The sequence below is a fragment of the Labrus bergylta genome, chromosome 4 (genome assembly GCF_963930695.1).
Source record: "Labrus bergylta chromosome 4, fLabBer1.1, whole genome shotgun sequence".
In the NCBI taxonomy this organism is placed as follows: Eukaryota; Metazoa; Chordata; class Actinopteri; order Labriformes; family Labridae; genus Labrus; species Labrus bergylta.
The window spans coordinates 30,839,664-30,864,105 of NC_089198.1; the positions used below are offsets into that span (position 1 = coordinate 30,839,664).

General features: G+C 41.1%; 1 protein-coding gene across 6 annotated transcripts in view; it reads right to left on the reverse strand.

Annotated features, from left to right (window-relative positions):
* The window catches only part of astn1 (astrotactin 1), a 415,934-nt gene that overhangs the window by 182,933 nt on the left and 208,559 nt on the right, over positions 1 to 24,442 (reverse strand). For all 6 annotated transcript variants that reach the window (XM_065954366.1, XM_065954365.1, XM_065954364.1 and 3 more), the window contains one exon: positions 8,294 to 8,398. In XM_065954366.1, the coding sequence (XP_065810438.1) occupies positions 8,294 to 8,398 (105 nt within the window). The remainder of the gene's footprint in view (positions 1 to 8,293; positions 8,399 to 24,442) is intronic.

A 24,442-nucleotide genomic window follows, 5' to 3' on the forward strand; every position in this document is an offset into this window, starting at 1 on the left:
CTCTCTCCATTTTTCAAAAGGATTTCAAATATTTATCTTCCATCCCTGCAACACCTGTTGGTTTGCCGTTTGTCTTGCAAACCGAGAAGTGAGGGTCAAAACGGCCGTGTGGGGGTGCCTTAAAAGCGCCTACCTTCTCTGGTCCAAACAAATCCAGAGCATTCAGGAGCAGAATCTAAAGTTAGAAGGAGGACATACTGGCTGCTGCATTGTTGTCAGAGAAGACAGAACTTCAACATAGCATGTTTCCTTAATGTCTGATCATATAGTAAGATCACTTTATCATTAAATCAATAGATATCTTACTGACTGGACCTTTAAGAATGAACTGTTTCTGATCCGTAATGCAAGATTTATTTGTTTATTTATAGTCTGCTTCTTTAAGAGTATTTTTCCTCTATGAAATCAGCCGCCTTTCATTTAGAATGAAGCGCTGTGTTTGCTCGACATCAAGCACACATTAAGTACTTAAATGTCAGTTTATTGGCAGTCATGATGTTGGCTTAAATGCCTTAGGGTGCATCTTCAATATGTTAGATTTTTGTTATGTTACCCAAAAAAAAAAATCTGAACCTGTAGAAGTCTAAATGTTTGCTTTGATACATTTTCTTCATTTTACCAACAACATGTTCTGGTTATATAAAACTCTTGAATGTTTTTGTTTAAGCATGGTACTGTATATATATTTTTGAATAAAACAAATTCCACATAAGCTTAATGTGTCCTTACTCACCATGAACATCATGCACAAGGAGTCAAAAGATAGCAGCAACAAACACTTCCTGTCTTATACTGTCACTAGTGATGTCACGGGGGCGGGACATTCACAGAGTTGTTATTTTGAGCAGTTATCATTGAAATTCATGTCCATATGATTTTTTTTTACAAGACGCCTTGGTTTGCCTTGAACTGTCACACTTTATACAGCATCCTGATTTAGTTTTATATTTTCATAACACCTTCATAAGTAAGGACATGTTTTTTCAAAGAGTGTATCTATCAAAGGGCTGCACCTGTGAGAGTCTGATTAAAAATACATTTTCCTGGTTTTATTCCAGTGTTTGATCCTGATTTTATTTTTCTCTTCCTGTACAACGTTTCAGACGTCTCATGACACATCCTGCACTCAGGGACGATTACTAGTTTTTCGACCAATTAAAAATATTTGTCGAAGCTAACGATCCAACTAAATCCATTGCAACGTTATAAAATTAAACTTAAAAAAAACCTAATATACATGTGGCCCTTTTTCTGACTGGATCTTAAAATTCCTTTTCCTTCTGTTGCAGGGAGACACAAAGAGTGTTCCCTCTTTATCGAGGCCAATTTAAATTGCAGGAAAAACCAAGCAGCCACCTGCGGGGTTGAAAAATGAAGCCAATGCTGCAGTTCATCGAGTGTCCACTTGAGGCGGGCTCCAGGAACACTGGAAGTCACAAACACACCACAACCAAAAAAGATGAAACTAGCTATTCACAGCCTGGTACAAAAACAAAACAGATCTGATTAGTTAATGTCATCATGGGCACACACTGTACGGGGGGGATGTCATTTTAAAAAAATGACTCCGTTTTGATTTGTTAAAGATGCATGTTATCTATAGTTAGGCGCGTAGCTGACATGATTGACATGTGGGCTCGATGTAACCGTTAGACAAGAGTCTTAAAACCCGCCTCAGCTCCAGCTCTCAGCCTGTCGTTAAGTTGACTGAAAGTTAGGCTGAGACAGCATTTCCAGCATGGTGGCTGCTGCCAATGATCCTCTGGAGCCCCCTGCAGGAACAGATAGGTGACGTCACTAAGGCTTGGTCCAGTAATATTTACAGTCTATGGCTGTAATCCAGAGGTTATGGTTTAAAAAAATAAAAATAAATTAAGACGGCAAATCTCCCTTAGGGACTTCCAATGAGAGACCTGAAATGGCCGTTTATCTACAGCAGGAGAAAAAATAAGGACTTCTGCTAATCACCATAGAAAGCTCTGTCAAGAAGTCGTCGACTAAATAGAAAACAAGCCGACGAACCTGTCGCTGCTTATTGAAGTGAATTCACTGACTCAGCTCGGAGAAAATAAAGCTCCATGTGAAAGCATGTTAGATATGATACACGGATTGCACTAACAGAACGACCACATGCTCATTCCCTCTCTCACTGCAGTAAATATTTGAAAAGCCAGGGTGCAATAGTAATCTATCATTATCATTTCCAGGAGAAGCAGTATTAATATCTCAGCACTCACGCTCCGCTCGCTCTTACTTCTCCTCTAAAATTAAATTAGGAGGCCGCTGAAGTGCGAGACAGAGAGCGCAGGCAGGATGAGCGATGGTGGTGGGGGGGTTGGTGGGTGTCTTTGCTATCGCATGTAAAAAAAAATCAAAAAAAAATCTGTAGCCTCACCCCTCCAGTGGCTGTTGAAATATGATGAGCTGAAGTGGGAAATGGGAGTAGAAGGGAGGGGGAAATGAACGAGTCGCTTGTGAGTGGAAACAGAAGCTGCATCCTGAGCTGATGTGGCAGCCACTTTCCAACCACAACAGCGCCATTGGAAACGCTTTAGAGGTGACATGGCTGTATTTACAGTAGGGCCGGCTGCACTTATCAGAAGGCAGAAGTATTCATGAAAGATCTATGAATAATGCATGCACTTAAAAGATGACAAAAATCCAAATTATTATTAAGTGACACTCTCCCTCCAGCCAGGCAGAATGATTGAGTCCAACATATTAACTGATTTCACTTTACCCTGAAACAGACTCCAACAAAAAAAAAAAAACTCCAGTTATGCAGTGAGGGCGGGGGCAGATTTATTTGAGAGAATAATACATTTGGTCCTGAGAAACCCGTCAGGAAGTATTCAGTATAATCCCCCGACGTGTCAGGAGCCAGGAGCAGCCTTCAGAAGAAGTATTGCTCGACTAAATACCTATCCACAGTTATCTTATTCTGTGAAGTTTCCATGGCAGGCCCTGTCAGAACGCCTCGGTCTCGCCACGGATATGAGGCTTTGTGATTTGTGACAGGCTATCAGAGAGACCGAGAGAAAGACAAGGGAAATAAAATGAAATACATATCCCTGTGTGCTGACCCCCTTTTCTATCTATCCATCCAACTATCCACTGAAATCTGCCTCCATATCCATCATCAGATTTGCATGTGACATCCGTTCTGTAACTGTAAAAGCCGTCCTTTGATATCAAACCTGAAAATAGAAATAGAAGGCGAGAAAAAAAGCAGATCTGAAAATAAGAATATCAGACCTGTTTTTTTTTAATAGTATCCTTTTTGTCTTCTTCTGTGATGAGCTAAACAGTTTTTAACTTAGAAAATAAAATATTAAAATATGGAAACCCTGAAAAAAGCATGGCTGGTTTGGTTTTAACATGAATAAATGATTGTTCAGAAAGTCCACCAGAGCCATGTGGTTTCTTCAAACTACAACACTCTTTATGACATTCCACACAAAGCAATGTTGAACATTTAAGATTTAGATTTGGAAAATCGGTGTGGCCCCAAAGTCCTTGCAAGAGGATCAGATCTCTCTTCACCACAGCTTTCAAACCACAGAGAAATCATGCAACACAATCTCCAGATGTGTCTGCTGAAGAAGAGCAGAGCTGGAAACACGTCCCTACCTGGGTGAAATACAGCAGCGAGTGAGACGTCTTCTTTGTTTTCTGTGATTTTTTTACATTCCTGCTCTCCTTGGTCTGGATCTTCAGAAACATCACACAAAAATCTTTCTGAGGTTTGTTGGGAGGGGTGAAATCAGCCCGATTATCTTGTCGTGTTTACCCCACTCGCAGTCAATGATTTAAGTCTATATGTGTATCTACAGCATCTGAATCATCCCCCTTTTTACTCCTAACAATGGCTAGTGCTTAGTTTCATTTTAAAAGACACTTAGATTCAAAAACGAAACACCTTAACAAACCAAAAATGTTTTAATGGTTTCTCTTTTCAGCTGGCAAACAATAAAAGCGTGCATTGTTACTCATGTCTGGAGTAAGGAGCAAAATAGACTAACTCAAAGAGTCAATTATTTCCTCTGACGAAATCCCACTGAAAGGAAGAATGTGTGACATTTTTGCACATAAAAACAGCAGAAATCCAGTATAAACCTGTGTAAATGTATCTCTGAGTCATGACTGTCTACAATGAGGGAGAAGCGTTAGTCTGGCTGGCTGTGTCTTTAGATCACGGTCATTCTGTGTCAATTTATCTGCAATATGAAGCTACGAGCTAACTAAGGCGTGCTAACATTAGCCTGCTAACACATCAATGCAGGCCTCAGTCAAATACAGCTCGAGCCGGGGACACATTTCCACCACTTGAGCTAAATTCCTTTGTGCTAACACGAGGGGAGGGGGGTTGGAGGTGTGCCGCTGCAGGAGAGCGGAGGTGTGGCCAAACAGCAGTTTGTTTCGCAAATTATGAGAAATTTTAAAAGTGATTTTGTATCACTTGTATCAGTAGTTCTAGTTAATTATCACTTTTGTATTTTACTTTCACTTAGTTGTTTTGGTTTATGTTTTTGGCCTTTTTGCCTTCATTGCTGGACAGCTGGAGAGAGACAGGAAACACTGGGAGGAGAGAGTGAGGGATGACATGCAGCAAAGGACGGAGGTCAGACTCAAACCCACGGCCGCTAAAATAATTATAGCCTTTGTACATGGGGCGCAAAACATATCTGCTTGGCGCCCTATCATCCTTTTTATATTGATAAATGAAAGCAGCCGTGCTTCAAAATCAACTTTTTAATAAAAGGCATAAACACAGAAAAAGTTCCTGCAACACACTGGACTTCAGCCGAAATCACCAAATTGTTTTTTATTCTCATTATCGAGGTATGACTGCAGGTTTATGACACTGAGTGAAACTGCATTTGTGGGGGAAAGTGTTTGTGAAGAGATCAATGCTCCATCAACATGACCGGGAAGCTAATGTCATGCTTCTTAATGCTTTATTTGTTTATTTTGTATATTTAATTTTAAATCTATTTGAATTTTCTACAGTAGACGCTGTGAGTTTTACAGATCAACTTTTTTTTATTTTTTTTTATCAATAGTTCGATTGGAACCTGCACCTTTTTATTCACTTCTGCCCTTTTACCCATACACCATGCATTTGCACTTTGGATGATTTATGAAGTTATGTGACTCTCCCTGCAACCAAATATACCTACAAGGACAAACCTGATCCTGATTTGAATTTGAATAGTTAATAATACATGCTAATAGGCTTTAATGATCAGTCATTGCTCTCTGAAACTCACACATCTGTCTATACCTACCATCTTTAAACTTGTTCAAGGCTTTTCGAGTTAAATTAAGTCAATAAAACAGCCGTTCCTCCAGCGACTGGCTGTAACGATGTTTCCTCTGTACAGCAGTAAACTAACTTTAGCCTCCTTTTATGAGCCTCTGCGTTCAGCCCGTCCCTGGAAAGGCTCACTTTCTTTATGTGTTCTGCAGAAAACCTCTTTTATCCTGCTGTTGTTGAGGGAGAATCACGTTTATCCAGATTATTTCTTTTGATTTTGTCTCGACACAGCAGCCTTCATAAAGAATTTAAAAAAACAGGACTATGTGTACCTCTCAAGCTATGGTATACTCATACTAAGAGGAAATTAACGACTTTATTCAAGGACGGAAAGAAATGTCCACAGGGCAACAAATAAATCTTATTAAATAAAAAAAGAATTACTTTTCAATACATATGCGCTGAATAACAAAAAGCAAAACGAGCAAACTGCTGGAGGGCCACTGGCTCCACAGATACAAAGAAACGGAACGAGATGATAATGGGCTCGTCCAAGGTTAAAATAACTCTGTTAACTGAACATTTCTTCATGATTTATGAGGACAGACTCCTTAGAGGCATCTTTAAAACACACAAGAAGTTGTGGATCTCTGACTCTTTGTCTTAAATGTCTTCTTTTGGGGGGCGCCGGTAGCCTATTTCGGCTAGTGAGCAAACCCGATGTACAGCGGATTACTGGTCAGTTCCACCAGATGCATGTTCGGTCCTTCTCCGCTCCTTTACGGCAGAGGAGCTACCAGTATTCAACGTATGTGCTTTCAAAATTGGCTTTTAATGTCAAGCTGAAGAACAGAAAAATCCTTTGTTTTAGTGGTAAAATTTTGTGTTCCAGCGTGATCAGGGGAAATACTTTGGGTTGTGATGATTTATTATGCAAAGCAAGTTATTTTTCATGGAATGACAAACAGCTTCAGATGCTAAAACAGTCAGTGAGCATGGTGCCTTACAGCTCTGTGTTCCTCTTGTTTGGCTATGCTTGTTGAGCGGCTTTTTTTCACTTTTTGCCCTTTTGATGTGACATTTTCGCTAATTTGTGATTAAAGGGAACTTGACCCTCACCCATTTATTGCCTCCCCAGGTTCCCGTCAAGCACAGCCGCTGAGTGCTCCACCACAATCACTCTGTAATTGACTGTTTCAAACAGGGATTTAATTTGATATAATGGACGCAACTTGAACCTTTTAGCACCAAATTACTAAAGCGATGCACCCTGTGGTGATGGTCTTTACATGTTCCAGACTAAATTACCATAGAAAGGCTTCTGTTTCTAACAAAGGCAGATTTAAAATGTTTGTTTTTTCTGCGTTCAGATTTTTCTGTCACTGTTTATTTTCCACAGCTTTTTATTTTTCCTTTATTTTACCAGGCAGAATTGCTTGAGATCAAATGACCTCTTTTTGGTGGTTATTGGTTATTATCTCAACACATCTTAAAGGTCACATATTCTCTTCCTCTTAAAAACAGTTTAAATAAGTCTCAGAGCTCCCCAAAACATGTGTGTGAAGTTTCTTGCTCTAAATCCACTCTGATCCTGTATTTGATCATGCCTATAAACCCCTCTATTTCAGCCCTGCTCAGAACAGGCTGTTTCTGTGTCTGTACCTTTAAATATGTAAATGATCTGGGTCTGACCACACCCCCTCTCTGGAAGGACTTGGATGACTCGGGCTTTCTCGCTTCATGTCCTATTGTTTACGGTGTGAAGGCAGACTCAGAGAGCAGAACAAACACCTAGTTGTGGGAGTGTCACCCACCTGGGGGAGGGGTTACTGCCCGTTGTGATGTCACAAAGGGAAAATCTCCAAACGGCCTGTTTGAGCACACATTTTCTGAAAATTTGAGCAGGCAAAAGACGGAGAGGATGGACTTTTCTCATAATTAGGGGGTTGTGGACAGACTGGGGACATACAGTATCTTTGAAAATAAAATTTGTTTATCATTTTATTATCTGAGCTTTAGCGGAAATATGTTTAGCGCAATTTATCACTAACCTGTACTATGTCCTTTACAGAAGATTAGTTACGTCTCTTTGACTCCAAAAACTGCACCAAGGCACAACAGCTAGCACTGATTTTTCTCCTGTTAAATAAACAGGTCGACCTGATGTCCTGTCAAGCTAGAATGAATGCAACCGGCACAAACTAAACATTGAATCATCTTAACAACTGGTAGTTTAAATGTAAAGATTAATAATTAATAATACGAACATAATAAGACACTACTGCGCAGGACAACTAGCACCCTCTGCTGCATGATGATCTAAGCCTGAGTCGGAGAGAACACGAGTCTTCCCTGTGATAAAATGTGAAGAAATGTTGAAAATAAACATTTTTAGTTGCTTCACTCACTGAAAACGTAAATTGAACCTCTAAATTAGTGACTTTTGTGTTTTTCAACATTAAGAAACATAGGTTACCACTGCCCAACAGACCTGTAGTATTGCTTAATATGTAAATTATGTAACCTGAAACTTGAAACAGCCACTGTCAGACGAGGTTTTTCATTTAGGTAAAAAAAAACCTTCAAGTTGCTCTTTAAATTGGGCTAGCATTGAAGCTTGCTGCAGCATCTTCTCTTAAGATGTAGTTCTGGGCTTGTTGCCTTTATTTGATCGAGCAGTGGATAGAGTATGGAATCTAAAAGAGAGAGCCTCTGTACATGGGGGCACAACCTAACCGCTAGACCATCTGTGCCCTTACTGTAGCATCTTTAAGCACAAGATAAGCGATCCTAATCAGAAAATGACAGTCTGCCTGTTAATCAGGATATTTAAACAAAGTACCCAAGCTGTTGTGATGAGCTGCTAACCTTGATGTGTCATATTAATTACAACGTGATCAATTATTGATCGCAGACAGTGTTGTTTTTCTCCACTGAGAGCGCGAGGGGCTTTATGCCACAGAGACCCATGGGCACGGTCTCCTGCAGCTTAAATAAACAATCAGCTCTTGACAAATAGTATATATTATGAATTACCTTGAGAGAGGACCCACTGATTGAGTTTGACGTGGTACAGCACCGAGCGGAGACTCCAGTGCTGGACCAGCGGGTATCCAGACACCTCGCTGTAGTTCACCATGCCTGGAAGAAAAAAAAACGCACACACAGAAAAACACTTTATGAAGGCAGTCTGGGGCTCAGTATTCTTTATCACCATAGAAAAAAAAAAAAGTTTTATGAATGTTTATTTCCCGTGTTTAGTGGGGGAGGTTGGAGTCTTCACTTTTTGATCAAAGTGCGGCCCTATACATCTCATTCTTGTTTACTTTACCTGGAGAATCGGGAAGCGCATTTGATAAATATTAATATCACATTAGACGACAGGCGAGAGAAGCAAAGCTAAATCTCCGGAGTGGGATCAAAGTGCAGCCCACCTTCTCCAGAAATAAACAGACGAGATGGGAAACATTAACCTAAAAGCACAAAAATTGTGATAGAAGAGGAGGCTTCACATTCCTGGTTTGATGCATCACACTTTAATGGCTTCTGGGAAATGGCCTGCGCTAAAACGGCATCTTTCTAGTCTTCTTCTAAAGGCTTTCCATGATGGTATATGTCAGCATTCAGGCTTTCACACACTCGGATGGAGCTAATTAGACGATCATTCATACACGTTTACACACCGGAGGCTATGCACCTTGGGGTTCAGTTATTCGCCTAAGGACACTTTGACGTGTTGACGTCAGGAGTTTTGGATGACCCGCTTTACCTCGGAGCCACAGCTGCTCACAGGGCTTTTAGATAGTAGAATATTTATATGAACTAAATTCACATCAATGACAATGAGATACCAAACACAATTTCTGTGTGTTGCTTCATATTCAGCTTTAACTTTGTAATTGACTGCTCTCTGCCATTCCTGCTTTTTTTTTTTTTTTTTTTTGTTAATTTGACCTAGAATCAATGTTTGCATATCCTCAATGATTTCTCAAGATTTAAAGGCAGGGTTGGTATTTTTTTTTCAGATCCACTTTTTAAGATTTTGGTTGAAATTGTCTTTAGGTCCTGACAGAAATGAATAACTCATGTTCTCTGAAAAAGGAACAAAGAAAATCCATCATCTGTAGCAGTTTGTAAGTCTGTAAAAACTTTGACCAGAAAATGATTGTGTAGAAAATGATGATTCACAGGATGTACAAAACCGAGTGAAGAAATACTCTACTAATGGAAACAGAGAAGTGTCTGAATCAGAGAAGTCTCGACACCTCAACACTGTTTCCTCGATGACTTGAAGGCTAATCCATCCTTTTGTTAGCCTTATTGTTTTATCATAACAAATAATTTCCCACAATAATCTTGACTACTGTTTAGCACACTGAAGAAAAGAACATGACAGATCAAATAAAGAAGAAAGCTGTGACACTTCAATGTGAGGCTGCGGTAGATCACAAAAAAGGAAACATGATATGCAGAGCATTCACTTTGCTTCAGCTGTAAAATGATCTGCATGCTTTGACAATGAAATCAGCAGTATCTAGATCAGGGGTGGGCAACTGGCGGCCCGGGGCCAACCCTCAACGTGGCCCTCAGGTCAATTTTTACATATCAATTAATTTGAAACATGAAGAAAACATAACAAATTCTGCCATGAAATCATGAAAACCAGAAATATGTCCATAACAATATTTGATCACTGGTATATGTTGAGTTAAATTTGAGACATAATTGACTTTAATCGTTTTTGTATACTACAATTTGGCCCTCTAGCGGTGAGAATTAAATGAATGTGGCCCTTGCTGTGACCAAAGTTGCCCATCCCTGATCTAGAAAGAGAGGCACTTTATTGTCATTGTATAAAAGAACACAACAAAACTTTGTTGGCAGCAGTCCTGTACAGCAGCGTTACAAAATCTGGTCACATACATAAAAATATAGAAATATAATGTGTGGTTATGTCCATACAACAAAATATGGTGGTGCAAGATTGAGAGTGGGAAAGAGAAAAAGTAGCTATGATATGGGAGGCATAAATTAAAATTGTTGCTATTAGAATATTGTTATGTTGATTATTTCTTGTTTTGTATAAACACGTGTGCACCTAAAGACTGTTTTAAATCAGAAAAAAAGTAGCAAAGAATCCTGATGTTAAAAAAATGTCATTATTAAAGGTGGAGTATGCCTGATGGGCACGTAACCATGGTTCTCACACTAATATGTGTCCCTAGCCTGTCTATAAACAACCCAATTATGAGAAAAGTCCATCCTCTCCGTCTTTTGCCTGCTCCACTTTTCAGAAAATGTGTGTTCAAACAAGCTGTTTGGAGATTTTCCCTTCATGACATCACAAAGGGCAGTAACCCCTCCCCCTGTCTTACATTTCGGTGAACTGCACTCAAAAAAAATGTAATGACCAGTGACCTGATCTTATCCATGGCAACAAATAGAAAGTGGCAGATAGACAGCAACGTATGGAGGGAGGAGATCATCCATCATGCACCACAGAGACCTTCGGCTGTACGATCAGGCGGCCTAAAGGGACCAATCAATGTTTTTTTAACAGATCAATTAAAGATACAAGGAGCGGAGATCGAGAGAGAATGTATAAAAAACAATCTCCTTTTCTTCTCCTTTGGTTTGAACTTTAAACATGAAATAATGACATCATTACAAACTGTTTCAACACAAAGTTAACAAAAGAAAGAAGACCATGAGAGGAAAGATCTTCATTTTGATCCATTAAGTGGCAGAACCCCGTCATGCAGCACAAGAGTGCAGGATCAGGCCTTTTACATTAGCATCTCTTATATCGGGCCATAGGCAGAACTACAGACTATAAATCATCCTGTATCCCATAGCAACTGACATCCCTGTCATGCTGCAGCGGTGGGACTACGGCCATACATCACTATGACTGCCCCCGTCGTGTTCACGAGCACATCCAGAAGGCTCCTGGATAACGCTTGTGACTGAGACGCGTTTCCTGCAACCACAGACACGGAAGAGGGAGGTGGAAGAGACCAGCACTGTGTGTGTGTGTGTGTGTGTGTGTGTGTGTGTGTGTGTGTGTGTGTGTGTGTGTGTGTGTGTGTGTGTGTAAGGGAAAGATAAATTGAGACGTGAAAGGAAGGGGGGAAGGCAGAAGAAGTGTAAGTACTGTATGAAGCGGGGAGAGGTAAATGATGAAGGCAGGATGGAGAATGAAGCATCATCATCATCATCACCCCAAGTGACAGGTGGAGGATTACGTGCGTGTTAAAGATAAAAGGCGAGTTGGTGATCAACATGGAGAGCATGTGATACACGAGGCCACGTTCCCTCACATTTCTGAAGACGTACTTCTTATCATTAAGGTTCCTTCAAATGGATGTGTTTTGAGAAGATGAAGAAACTGTATAACCAAAGATGAAGGAACGCATGCAACAATAAATCACTGTTTTAACATGGAGGCAGGCGGTTGTATGATTTGAAGATGCTACTGTGATTTATTTAGTTTAGACTAATGTTTTTATGTGATGGCAGTTACTGGAATTAAATCAACAAACATGGGGGAGAATGATGTGCAGCAACTTCCCCTTACTCAGCATTAAAAAAAATAGCACTACAGATGCTAGTCTAACTCTATTCTGTGCACTTTAACTAAAAATAGGAATTTGTATTATTGTATATTGAACAGATGTTCAGAATCAGATGAAAAATAAGATCTAGGAATAGACACAAAGCTCAGTATTAACAGTGGGTTGCACAGTTTGTTTGTATTTCACGTTGCCTTAATGGACAGATTATAGACCGGTGAAGAGACTCTGGTGAAGAGAGCGGCCAGCGTTAAAACACTTCCAGGTAAGACTTCCTCTTCTGTGTGGAGTCAACATCTGAAACATAAAGCATCACTTACTGGTCCTTAACAGCCCAAAGTAGAACCCCCTCATCTGTTCAGTCTCTCTTCAGTACAACAATAAATGATAAGTTATTCAGCGGCTTCACTCTGGAAATCTAAACGCTGATTGGCTTTTGTGACACAGTTGAAATGTTTGATTCATTATGGATTGTCAGCTGCAATGTCATCCAGACATCTGTTTATAGAGCTCAATACATTTTACCTCTGATTGGAGCTGGTGTCATAGGCCCAGAGAATGTTTCAGGTTGTTTTTATCTGTCCACACGGACTGTTTCCAAGCCTGCTGATAAGTAATACAGCTTGGACTACAAATGTAGTTCAAACTGAAACCAGAGCACTTCCCATGCTGACAATCCAGCTGCAACCGCCGCTCTTGCGGAAGTGCAACATCCTGCAGTTCCTCGAGTGTCCACTTGAGGCTTCAGGAGCTGTGGCTCATTTGAGTCGGTTATCTCTCAACCGGAAGGTCGGGGGTTCGACCCCCAGATCCAGCAGCAACATGTCTGATGTGTCGTTGGGCACCTAACCCCGATTTGCTGCTCCCGCTGCTTCGTCGGCGGCTTGTGCATGTGTATGAATGAATGATTAGTTACTTCTGATGGTCTCTTTACATTTCAACCTCTACCATCAGTGTGTGAATGTGTAGGTGTGACATGCAGTGTAAAAGCGCTTTGAGCAGTCAGAAGACTAGAAAAGCAGTCCATTCACCATTTACCAATCATCATCCCCCACCGCACTCGACCTGACACAGATGTCAGAGTGGGGCTGCTAAACACAGCTGTTGGGGGTTCGGTGCCATGCTCAAGGGCACATAAGTAGTACTCCATAAGTGACCTGGCACCTTTCCAGCCACCAGATCAACTTCCATACTTTGGTCCACAATTGACAGGAATGGCAACATTGGAGGGAGTAGAAGGATTTAATAATTGACGCAGTGTTTGCTGTCTTTCTGATGTCATGATGATGGGTTTTTTTCCATTTAGTATCATATGATTTTTTTCATACCCCTGAATGAGACATTCAGGCCGAATTACCAACCCTGCCTTTAAGCCCGAAAAGCCACAGCACCCCTTTAATATGGCAGGACAGCTACGACAAGGCTTGCAGAGAGAGTTTGTCCCAGTCGAAAAAATAGCTACTTTCTAAAAAATTAACAGTAAAACTGAGAGACAAATGGGACCTTGTATCATCTATTTAGCATAAACACAGAAACACAAATGAGACATGAAATATGACGAGTGTGAGCGTTTGAACAAGGCCACTAACAGTTCCTCTACGAGGGAGCCGGGAAAAAGCAATATTTGGCAGCACCCTGACACCACCTATGAACTTGATGAATAAGCCTCTAAATGTGATGTTCCTGCATTGTCCTCACCTTCAGCTACATCCATTTATCCCCTCTTATGGGAAATGGCTCCACCGGTACCATAGATATATTCCTGGGCACCGAGAGAGGGAGAGCACACCGCTACACAACCTCCCCATCCCCGACCCGAGCACCAGCCCCCCCCCCCCCCCCCCCCCCCCCCCCCCCTGCCTCCCTTAGTGAGAATGAATAACAAGCCCAAAACATATACAGGAGCGCAGCGTATTCTTCTTCTCGCTGAAAGGCCTTGTCTCCCTTTTAGCCCTGGGGTGCTCTGCTCTCATTGTCTGACAGAATGATTAATTTGACTGAACTTCACTTTGCAAACATCCCAAGTTCACTCTCTCCCTCTCTCTCTCTCTCTCTGTGCAGTGTGTGTCGGAGCTTTTGAAATAAAGCAACTCACTCGCAATGTAGCCGATACCTTTTGTTAAAATACAATGTGTGAAATTGTTCTTCATCCAACCAAAAAAATCATTGAATGAAATAAAATAAATAAAATGATGATCCTACAAGCAGTCGAGCAGACGTGTCAGTACAATAAAAGAAAAATAAATTATCCTAGCTGTGTTTTTGTTGAGCTCTGGTCAGAACAGCTTCCAGCTGGAGGCTGAATGAAATCAGAAGGAAAACATAACTACTTCTCATACAGTATCATCCTGTCATTTGGGAAGGTATGTTTTTCAGAATGTTTTTTAAACTTTCTCGACTTACAAAAAGTTCAAATTCTTTTTCCTTTTTGCTTATACGATGTATGTTGGGGTAGGTTTGAACAACAGCCGTCTACTTGGAGGACCTTTAACCTTTGATGGTCACTTTATACTGGTTTGTTTTGACGCAAAATCAAACAGCCACTCTTTAGACTGGTATATATTTATGTGTCTCTGTGTACTAATGTACAGTATATGTTTTTCTTTTGTCATTACTTGTATTGGTTTTGCTTGTCATTGTGGTTTTATGTAACTTTGTTTACCTGTTCACCACCAACCTGCCAAGGGACTACAGATGGAAATGAGCCTGTGGCTATAATATGGCATATTCATTTCAATATTTCATTTCAGTAAATAAAATAAATAAATACATACTTGGAGGACTACAGCCTCTGTACATGAAGCTCAAGCACTTACCACTAGGCCACCAGAGCCCTGAGTTCAAAAGCTTGTTTAAATAAACCCCACCATATTTTAGTTGCCTTTTCATAGATTACAATAAAATCCAATGTATGAGACACATATTTAACATCTATTATATATATATATTTTTTTTTTTGGGGGGGGGTATGCAAAGTTATAGTTTTTTTCTGCAAAAGAAGAAAAAAAACTCTATAGACTTCTCCAGACAGGGGGCACAATCAATAAATAGTGAGCACATATCAGATACTAAAAAAAGTGTCTTCACAGTGAAAACAGTATTCAGTAACCTTTATTTTCAGTAGGTTTTTTTCTCCCCTAAAAGCTGTGCGCCTGCTGTCATTAGGACTGATGTTATGTTCAGGATGCATTCTGTAGTTAATGTTTCTTTATTCAGCTATATAACATCAATATTGTATCAACATCATGTGATATTGTTTCAGTTAAAGATAGAGTCAGCATAGCCACTCAGTCATCACTTCTGGGCCTCCATACATGTGTGGTGGTGACTGAGTCTGCAGAGAGCCTTGTCCTCTGGTTGGATACAGTGGATACAATATAGGAATTGGACGCCATTCAAACTGGCGAATAAGCTGGATGTTGACAAAGCGACAAAGAAGAGAAAATATAATCACAGTGAGGGTAAACAACAAGCAGATAAAGCTAGTGCCAACATGAGGGTGAACCTTTTGTTGGCTTTTTCCAAACCTTGGCCGCACTTGGAGTACAACAACCTCCGTACATGGGGGCGCGCGCATTAACCACTAGGCTCCCGACACCCTGGGATTTTCTCTTTTAACAAAATGTTGACACCACTTTATTTATTTCAAATAATATTTCTCTTTATCCTCCAATTCTATCACCTTTAATACAAAACTTGTTTTTGATTTCCCAAACTTTAAACTGATGTCAGTGGTGTTTTATTGCCCTGCTGTCTTATTGATTTTACAACATTTATTCTTGACGCATAAAAAAGTTATTTTATTGATGTACTGCTTTCTCCTTACAATGATGATAACGAGGACAGGCCTTTGAAAATCAACGCTGTGCACAATTTTCTGTGCACTAATTTAGAGAGACAGACAATGCCTTTAACAAGAAAAGGGGACTTAAGCATCACTTTTGAACAGTTGTACAATCTGAGAATGGGATACACTGCTGTACTAACGCAGATTTGATGCACGGCGGGGAACCTATGAAGGACACATAACTGCATGTTATTCATAAAGGCTGCACATGAAGAGTATTGTCATAGAGAAGGCCAGGGCACCGCAGAAGCTTTATTTCTTAAACTGACGAGTGTGAAACCAGGTTGCATAGCAGTTTCATGAATCAAAGTAAAATGTAATCAATATTGCAGCTCCTTGAGAGGCTGTGTGAAGCAGTCTGTTGGGATGTAAACTCTCCAGTCCTCCTATGAATCCCCCAATGAGGACCAGAGTTCAATTCCCAACGAGTTTCTGGCTCTGTGATCTGTCTTAGTTAGGCTGTCAGCTCTTTCATTGTAGAAATAGAAAGATAATAATGATACAAAAAAAACTGGTTAAGCTGCAAGAAGATTGTTTTTTTTCTTTTGTTTTTTTATCTCTTTCATGTTATAAGCACCAGAGTTTTCTCATTTTCAGCAGCTTGTCACACAGAATGACTTTGCTGTGTTTTTCTTTCTGGGTTACTAAGGTCAAAGTCTTCTCCCCAAGAAGTCAAAAACTCAACAAAATCCACACACACACACTAGGGAAATGGACTTACCCAAAATAAAATGACAGTCAATCCTTTCATGTGCTCTCCTCATTGTTACTCTCTGAGGGTCAAAAGCAAAGCACAAGCTGCAACACTAACAGCATGTTGGACAAGCAGAAGACCTCCCCTGGTTAACTCTTGTCTGTTACCTGCCACTGTAGCTGGGAGGTTGAGCAATCGGCGTTGCCTTTTGTGTGCACTAAAACCGAATGTGTGTAGTTAAACCACTAATAACAGTATTGCAAAAATCCATGTCATGTTAGAATGTAATACTATGTAATGTGTTGGCATTGACACCGGCCATACCGTCTATCCATCATGCATCTATGCATCTTTAAATAACAACTTAGGAATGTGCACCATTCAGCATCGGTTATCAGTACAATTTGAGATATAACTGCTGTCAATGTGAGCTATAGATACCTCTGAACTGGTAATTCCCTAATCATGAATACACCTAGTCTAATTCCACAACAAGTCACTGCAAACGGCATTTCAATATGGCAAAAAAATGTACGGCTTGAATTTCACAACAAAAACTGATTTCCTCTTTCCAAATTGTAAAGGTTACTTTGTGCTCCCACAAAGGCCACACCCCCTCACTTACATGCACAAGCACTGTTGACCCAGAAGTAGACCTCAGCTCATGCTTTGAGTGTGGGCTAGTGCACGCATGGTGTAGAGAACGAACAGGGAGACAGGGAGGCTGTGATTGGTTCATCAGATTGGTACCTCGTGGCAGACATTGGTTGAAGTTTTTAGACGCTTACAACTGCTACAGATGAGGGATTTTAAAAGTGTCTCTGGAGGAAATGACCAACCCTGCCTTTATTATTCCATTTCTTTCCGTGTTCCAGAGATTGTACAGTCCTACCACACTTGTCGGGTGGTTAGCTCGCCATCTTCATCATGATGAGATCATCATCATCTTTGGCAATCATTATAGAAACCTGACCGCTGAGGGTCGAATCATTTAACCGTTTTTTTATCTTGGACAAACAATGATGCCAGCGTGAGTTGGAGGAGGAAGAGGAAGTGACCTTTGGGAAATGGATGTTTAGTGGGCTGAGGTCTGATTGGATGATAGATTTTAGCGGAGTTCCGGTGAGATTATGGAATGTTATAAGAAAAATTGGGAAATCCAATTGTAAGAATTGTAAGACCCTCCCACCCCTAACTCAGAAAAAAGAAGGTGGTGCTTAATAATAACCTGTGCAGCTCTCAGTCTACTTGACCTGCTGCCGGGGTTGTTACCACTACATGATTAAATATGGCAGGGAGCGTGCTAACAGTGATGACTTTGGTTGTCTGTGGCAAGCCGGGTCCCAGACAATGGCACGGTCATAGAGAGACAGGCAGAGCCCTGATGAATTTTTGATGAAGCAGAGAACTCTGTGTTACGGAAGCTGCTGAAAAACAAGTGAATAGAAACACCCTGCACAATTTAAATAGTAGAGTTTGCTTGATTTGATCCAATAAAGAGTTGAAAACACTCCACACTTTTTTTTTGTGATTTCCGTTGAGAAAAAGGAGAAGAAAAAAAAAAAAAACGTCCTCAATCTGTGTTGCAGTGCCAACGAGACTGCTCGGGGAATGTAAATTGAGTTCTCTTGTTAACAATTGTGACTGTGTCCCATCGGGAAGCAGGGCAGAAAATATCAGTCGAAGGCAGAGCTCGCTGATGCTCGACAGTGAAGGCGGAGAACTGATGGAAACCTGCAGCCTGTCTAAACACCCCGACAGTCCCTGTGTTACTTTGCCTCGCGGCTGGAAGCGGGGTTGTTATTTTAGTTGCTTCTCTAAGGAAGATTCATAGGAATGAGCTCAGGTAGGAAAGTAATCTTATGGCTCATAGAACCCTATTAACTAGCCTGGCCTGTGCTCCATTTCACTCTTGGATAAGTCTGGGAATGAATGATTTAGTAGGGAAGGAGAGAGGGGGGGAAAGAGAGAGAGAGAGGAATAAGTGAAGAAAGTGAGGGGGGAACAGTAGGACGTATCCAGCATTCTCTAATATCTAATGGGAAACTATATGTGTAATACAGCACAGCCCTGACTTCTTCCCAGACATTCTGATAAGGCGAAACATAATGCTCGAATAAAAAAATGCTGGCCCTTTAAAACGATGTGCAGACACTACCGTGGGCATGGTTAGGTTACAGCCTAGGCCAAATGCTTTCCATAATTCAAGGCAGAGCAAGATTACTTTGAAGAATTATCTTAATACACGGCCTTCAAAAAGTCGTGCTCATCTCCTTTCAAGCAGGTGCCTCTCCACGCAATGCTTACACTAATCCCAACATTTCTGTCTCTATGGACTGCACTCAACCAGAAAATGTCCTTGGTGGCCTCTGAAGTCACATTTAGACCATGTCCAAAGCTTACATCTGTGTTGCTGTGAACTACTCTTAGTGGAGAGAAAGAAGAGGTTTATGCTATGTCCTGCAAATCTCTTTTATTCCCCTCGGCAGTGTAGTAGCTCTTCCTCTCCCTGACTTATTTCTCGTTGCTCTAGTCCTCTCAAATAGTGTTTTTTATGATGATGGAAATCTGCTCCCTTGCCTCTAATGATATCAGCTGTGCCCGAGGATTTGAATTCATGCTAGCAACTTGACCTGTGGAAGGATAATACTGTGTGGGTAGGTTTCACACTTTGACATATATTGGACAAATGTACTTTACATTTGTACAGACATTCATGGTCGTCAAAGGATGTAAACTCTGATGACTGTAAGAACCTCGTCTCTAGTTACAAATTCTACTTTTCTATGAAAACAGGAGTCTGGATTTATAAGCATGGAAAGTGTTCTGGTTTCTGTTTGAAGTACATTTATATTCAGAGCTGTATTGACCAATTACACATCAGCAAGATGTGTACGCAGGAAAAACAGGGCAGAATGTTATCTGCGTTAATTCCCATCTTGGCTACATTGATGTATAATTGGGTCTTAATAAACAGATATCTGCATAAAGGTGAAGCTACCAATCTGTTGAATATTAAAAATGTTGCACTTGGGGCACCCGTAGCCTGGTGGTTAGTGCATGCGTATGGAGGCTATCTTCCCTTAAAGCATGCGGCCTGGGTTTGAATCCAAGCTGTGGCTTCCTTCCCAGCATGTCATTTTCCACTCTCTCTCTCACCCGAGTTTCTGACTCTATCCACTGTCCATTCTCGAAATAAAGTCATAAAAGTCCCCAAAATAAAACCTTTTTTTTTTTTTTTTTTTTTACACTTGATCCATAAATCTGCCCGACCCCTTTGCCATGTCAGACGATGAGTATTTAGATTGTCTGACTACTTGAAAAGCATCAGAAAAGATTGATTCAAGTAGTTTACCTCCTCCTCCTGAGGACAGACCTAACAGATCTCAACTTTTTTACTTTTTACAAATCTGCATCATGATGTTGTACTTTGGCAAACTTTTCTTTCCCCGCAGAACTGAGCCAGAGTGGAAGTGTCTTTGACCTTTACCCCCATACTCTGTGCCCACCAGAGTATGCTCAGCGCTGCGCACTACCGTGGCTGTTTACTGCCAATCTATGTTTGTTTTTTCCACAGCAGTCGCCACGGCCCCTCTCTTCTTCTCTCTTCCTTCTTCTTCATCTTCTTCTTCTTCTTCTTCTTCTTCTTCTTCTTCTTCTTCTTCTTCTTCTTCTTCTTCTTCTTCTTCTTCTTCTTCTTCTTCTTCTTCTTCTTCTTCTTCTTCTTCTTCTTCTTCTTCTTCTTCTTCTTCTTCTTCTTCTTTTCTTCTTCTTCTTCTTCTTCTTCTCCTTCTTCTTCTTCTTCTTCTTCTTCTTCTTCTTCTTCTTCTTCTTCTTCTTCTTCCTTCTTCTTCTTCTTCTTCTTCTTCTTCTTCTTCTTCTTCTTCTTCTTCTTCTTCTTCTTCTTCTTCTTCTTCTTCTTCTTCTTCTTCTTCTTCTTCTTCTTCTTCGTAAGTTAGCGCCACTACGTCTCTGCTCTGTTCAAATACACTGCGAGTCTATTTTCAATGGAGTACGCTGCAGACACGCGTCAAGGAAGTCGGACAAGGAAACGCACAGAGCATCTGGTCAATTTCAAAATAAAACACAATATACTGTTCGGACTCCTGATTGTGTTTTCCATCCCTTTATCAACATTAAGTCAAAACAGGCACCAAACGCACAAAACAATCATCCTCAGATGTAGCTTCTCCTGTGATGTGTGTACAGCTGCTCTTGGCTATGTTCACATTCCAGAAACGGATCCAGTGGGGCAGTGCAATGTGGGCATTGGGGGTCAATCTACTGTTGAACTAGGACTCAGAGAAACAGATGAACAGGTGCTGCTCTGTGAAAAGGAAGTCTTGCCTGTAAGTTGTCAACGCTTAGCCGCCGCTGGCTCCCTTCACCAGAACTACTGAGAAATGTACATCCGTCCCCAGAGGCGTACTTCATTCAGACAATGATAGATGGTGAGTACTGATGGGTTCAGAGATTGGTGATAACCTGGTGCTTCCTCTAGTGCCACTAGAAATTCAACATTTCTAACTTACCAATATTTTATCTGTGAGGGGAGAAAAGAGTCACTCATGCTGAATCCTGGACTTTTAGTTTTACATTCCTTGATTATGATTTCAGCATCTGGTTTTCGGTATGAAGACCTCGACTCAGACAAACAGTTCAGCATCGACTAAATGATCGACGAGGGTGAAACATGCGTTCCACTGCGGGAAGTCTCAGTTGTTTTAGCATTCCTGTCTCTTGTCTTTACAGGATTTTTTAAGTTTCCTATTCAAACAACCAGAGAAACCGAGCCAAGGTAAGAAGAGAGAGAACCTTTACGATAAGTTGAGCCGTTATTAATGCAGCACTTATCATTTTGAAATTGCAATTTATACAGGTATATTATGTAGATATAAACGTAAGAAATTGTATCCGTGGCTATAGGTAGGTGCAGAAGGTGTGGCTTTTTCTTCCTTTCTGCTGAATGTAGCCAACATCTAACAAACTCAAGCTAATCATCAATAAGTCTGAACATGTGGTAATTAGGCTGGCAGATGCAGCTTGTGACAACTCAAGGTGACACGCTTTTTCAATCCCTCTGCGCTGAAGGGAGACTGAAGGGACCTTTGTTGACAGAAATTCAAAATAAGATGCCAAAAAAAGTCCAGCACATACCTCTGTGCTCGCACGGTCACAAGGCCATATGCTTAGACTTTAATTATGAGGGACTTGGGGAGAGAGGGACCCTGGGCCCAACTATGAATCACTGCCACTCTGCCTGCCTCAAAAGCCCTGTTATTCTGGATTTAAACACTGCCCACAAAGACACCCCCCCCCCCCCCCCCTGCACACACACACACCCATACCATCTACACATAACATAGTTAAATAGACAGCTGACGCCACAGTTTGCTTTCATATACAACTTCTATGGAGTCTCATTAAAGGGATAGTTTGGTATTTTTCTAGTGGGATTGAATGAGCTACTATAGTAAGTAAAGCCACCTGAGATGGTAGCTCAGATCCACTTCTGAGAAAACAGACACAGACGCTAGGCTATACATCTTTGAATTAAACTACAATTGTGAGTTAAACCAGCATCGGGGTAAATTTACACCAAAGCCGTAAAGCAAGGGACTACGTATCCCAGCACCCTCTGGACAGCGAAGCAGCCATTGCAATACACAATGAATAGGGGTGCAGGGGGTGATGGTGGCAGCTGAACTTGTGGTCATGATAGGACATGTCTCAGCAGTTCATTCTGGTATTTTGGTTGCACATTAATATAGGACACACATTTAAAGGTTATACTTTTTGATGCTAACTATAAAGACCTGAAATTCCTGTCAACAAACTTTTCTGTATTTGTTTTTTTTTATTTCTGTAAAGTTCTGTGGGTGATGAAAGACAATCTGTTTGAAAGGGTTGGTTGTAGCTCAATTGGTAGAGTTGGTCTCAACCAGAGGGTCGGGGGTTTGATCCCCAGCTCCTGCAGCCAAATCTCCGTTGTGTTCTTGGGCAAGACTCTTAACCCCAAGTTGCTCCCACTGCTTTGTATGAATGTGTATGACGAGCAGCCTCTACCATCAGTGTGTGAATGTGTAGGTGTGAGCTGCGCTGTAAAAGCACTTCGAGAAGTCAAAAGACTAGAAAGAAACTATACCATGAACAATCTGAAAGGACATTGATCAACACAATAACCACATTAGCAGCTACTGATTCTGGTTTTCAGGAAAATTGATGCAACAAAAACAGAATGATGAGCACACGTTGTGCGGCCAGCAGGTTTCACATGCTCTGACGAACAGAAAAAAAAACAGCCCGAAGAAACCGTGAGGGACTTAGAAAAAAGATCATATAAACATATTAACTATGTATGCATGACCCAGGAGAGCTCGGGCCTCTCGATGAGCTCCAGGCTGAGAATCAAAGCTCCAGTGTTCCTCGTGTGTACAGTACCCTCTACATTAATATTTTGTGCAGCATCCCTTTGCCAAGATAACAGCTTTCAGCCGTCTCCCCGATAACATGTGAAGAGGTTGGTGAACATGTGGCATGAGATGCGAGACAGTTCCCCCCTGTACAGAATCTCTACAGCTCTATATGGACTCAGAGGGGGCTCTTGTGAAGCTCATACCATATACATGTTCTACAGGGTTCAGGTCTGAAGTTCGTGGGCAGTTAAATCTTTAATCCATGATACCATGTATCCTCAAAAGATGGAGCGGGCCTTTGAGAGAAAAAGCACTGCACAATATCACAGATCCACCACCATACATCACTGGAAAATACTTGATTTCCTGTTTGTCAATCTTTCTTTCCACGCCAGTCCACCTTTGATGATTGTTCCAAAAACGCTTATTTTGGTCTCATCTGACAGTTTGTTCTTGACAGAGCCACTAACATTTCATCAACTATAGTCTGTTGTGGTAATGTAAGTGGTATCTCTTACCGTGCATGGGACCTACTCTCCAAAAGCTAGTGTCGCAACGGACCATAAATGAAGCTCTGCGTAAGTTCAGACAGGAAGACTGGTAATATTCTCTCACACATTTAAGTTGTCATGATGGAGTCTAATCCCCAAAGACTCACATTTATTTCCTAAATTATTAAAGATTTATTTTTGAGCGTTTTGTGCCTTTATTGGAGAGATAGGACAGTGGATAGAGTCAGAAATCAGGGAGAGAGAGTGGGGAATGACATGCGGGAAAGGAGCCACAGGTCAGATTTGAACCTGGGCCGCTCGCTTGTGGGACCACAGCCTCCATACATGGGGCGCGCGCACTAACCACTGCGCCACCAGCGCCCCTCATTTCCTAAATTGTTTAATAAATAATTGTTCATTCTTAATTAGGTCTCTCCTGATTGAAATGATCTTGGATCAGTTTGGATCACCCCACACACTACAGATCACATGTGATCCATTAGGGATCAAGCAGTTCCACTATTAACTTGCATAACAAAGGCTGGTGGTATATTATTTTTTGGCGCTCCCCAGATTGAACAGAAATCAAGTGACAACTGTGGTGAGCGAGCTTTATGTGTTATCATGCCTTTGTTAGAGAGGCAGGATCCAGTGGATCGAATTGAAAATCTGGGAGAGAGAGAATGGAGAATGACATGTGGAAAAAAGGAGCCCCGGATTCGAACCGAGGCGGCCCACTTTGAGGACTGTAGCCTCTGTACGGAGCAAAGTAAGTAACCACTTAGACAGCGGCGCCCCAGTTACAGTAATTTCTTATATTCTGTGGAATTCATAAAGTTAATGATTAAACAAGTTCACTTTTAAGAAAATGTTTCAAAATATGTATTGAATAATTTTGAGTGAAAGAGAAGAGGAAACTTTGTCCACACTCATGTTCAGGTAGGTGACAATAATTCATGAGGGCACCGTGGTGTGGTCTGAGGGGCCATAAAGACAAAAACTGTTGTGAGTGATGGGCTCCGGACGCCCTCCAGCCACCTCTAAAGACAAACAACTCATACCCCCGTAGCCTTTGATAAAGAGGCTGGCTCCACACTGGTTCACACATTATTTATCCACCCAGCAACGTCCTACTGAACCACTCAAGGCCACAGCCGCCTGAATC